Consider the following 1,146-nt stretch of genomic DNA (forward strand, 5'->3'; position numbering starts at 1 on the left):
GGCCCCTCCGAGGCACTATCCCTCATTCCAGCAAGGGCCACTCTCGCGATAGAAATAGCAGGAGCTCGAGAGCTCGTCGCGGATCAAACCGCCGCTCCCTGAAAAAGGCCCGTCCCGAGCGGGCCAGGACAGTACCTGAGACCGGAGGCGCCTCCGCCATCCCGCGCCGCCGCACCTAAAGGCAGCCAGCCAGCCCAGTGTGCGCTGTCACCCGGTCACGTGTCCCGGACTTCCGGCGCCGCCGAGAGAAAACTCGCCTCTGCGCGCCAGGTATGCCGCCGCGAAGAGTTCGCTGCCGCCTGTACTTGCGGCGCGGCCGTGACGTCAAGCCGACGCGCCGGCCGGAAGGGGGAGACGAATAGCTGGAGGCGGCGGAGAGTCTGGAAGGAGGGCAGCGAGTTGCGTAATCTAGCGCTTTTTTTCCTTTTTTTTTCTCTTCTGCCCTTTCTTTCTTCCCTTTGTCTCTCTTTCCTGTCTGTCTCTTTTTTTCCTTTCTCTGGCCACAGCGCCCCTGGCTTTGGCCTACTTCAGTATTTTTTAACTCTAAACCTGTGCAGTCCTAAAGAGGTTATGTCTGAACAGACTCAAATAGCCCAAAGGCACGGGACAGGGTCCACAAACACGATGAAGGGCTCATGCAGTACACACGGAGCTCTTGCAAATGGGAATGCAGAAAGTCACATATTAGAGCGCCTATAATACTACCACTCGGTAGGCTGAGGCCTGAGGGTCGTCACTAGTTCGAGGCCAGCCTGGGCTACGTAATGAGTTCAAAGTCAACCTGTGCTGCGTAGAAAGACCCTGTCTCAAAAATAAAATATGGTTAAAATAAGATTTTAGCCGGGCGTGTTGGCGCACGCCTGTAATCGCAGCACTCCGGAGGCTGAGGCAGGAGGATCGTTGTGAGTTCGAGACCAGCCTGGGGCACAAAGTGAGCTCAAGGCCAGCCTGAACTGCATAGCAAGACCCTGTCTCAAAAAGACCAAAAAAAAGAAAAAAATTGTATTTAAGACAGTCTTGCTAAATTCGCATGCTGGCCTCAAAACTTATGATGCTCCTGCCTCAGCCTCTGAGGAGCTGGGATTACTGGCAGGTGCCCCCATGTCCGAAGTATTGTGTATGGAGGATTTTAACTTGTCCCCATCC

At 54.7% G+C, this 1,146-nt stretch overlaps 1 protein-coding gene across 1 annotated transcript in view; it reads right to left on the bottom strand.

Annotated features, from left to right (window-relative positions):
* The window catches only part of Nfx1 (nuclear transcription factor, X-box binding 1), a gene marked incomplete in the record, with an annotated part of 64,637 nt that extends 64,313 nt beyond the window's left edge, over positions 1-324 (bottom strand). The window contains 1 exon segment of the mRNA XM_013522951.1: positions 136-324. Coding sequence (XP_013378405.1) covers positions 136-160 — 25 coding nt within the window.
* Between the last annotated feature and the right edge of the window lie 822 nt (positions 325-1,146).

This window comes from Chinchilla lanigera, unplaced genomic scaffold (assembly GCF_000276665.1).
Source record: "Chinchilla lanigera isolate Chin_1 unplaced genomic scaffold, ChiLan1.0 scaffold00071, whole genome shotgun sequence".
NCBI classification, from domain to species: Eukaryota; Metazoa; Chordata; class Mammalia; order Rodentia; family Chinchillidae; genus Chinchilla; species Chinchilla lanigera.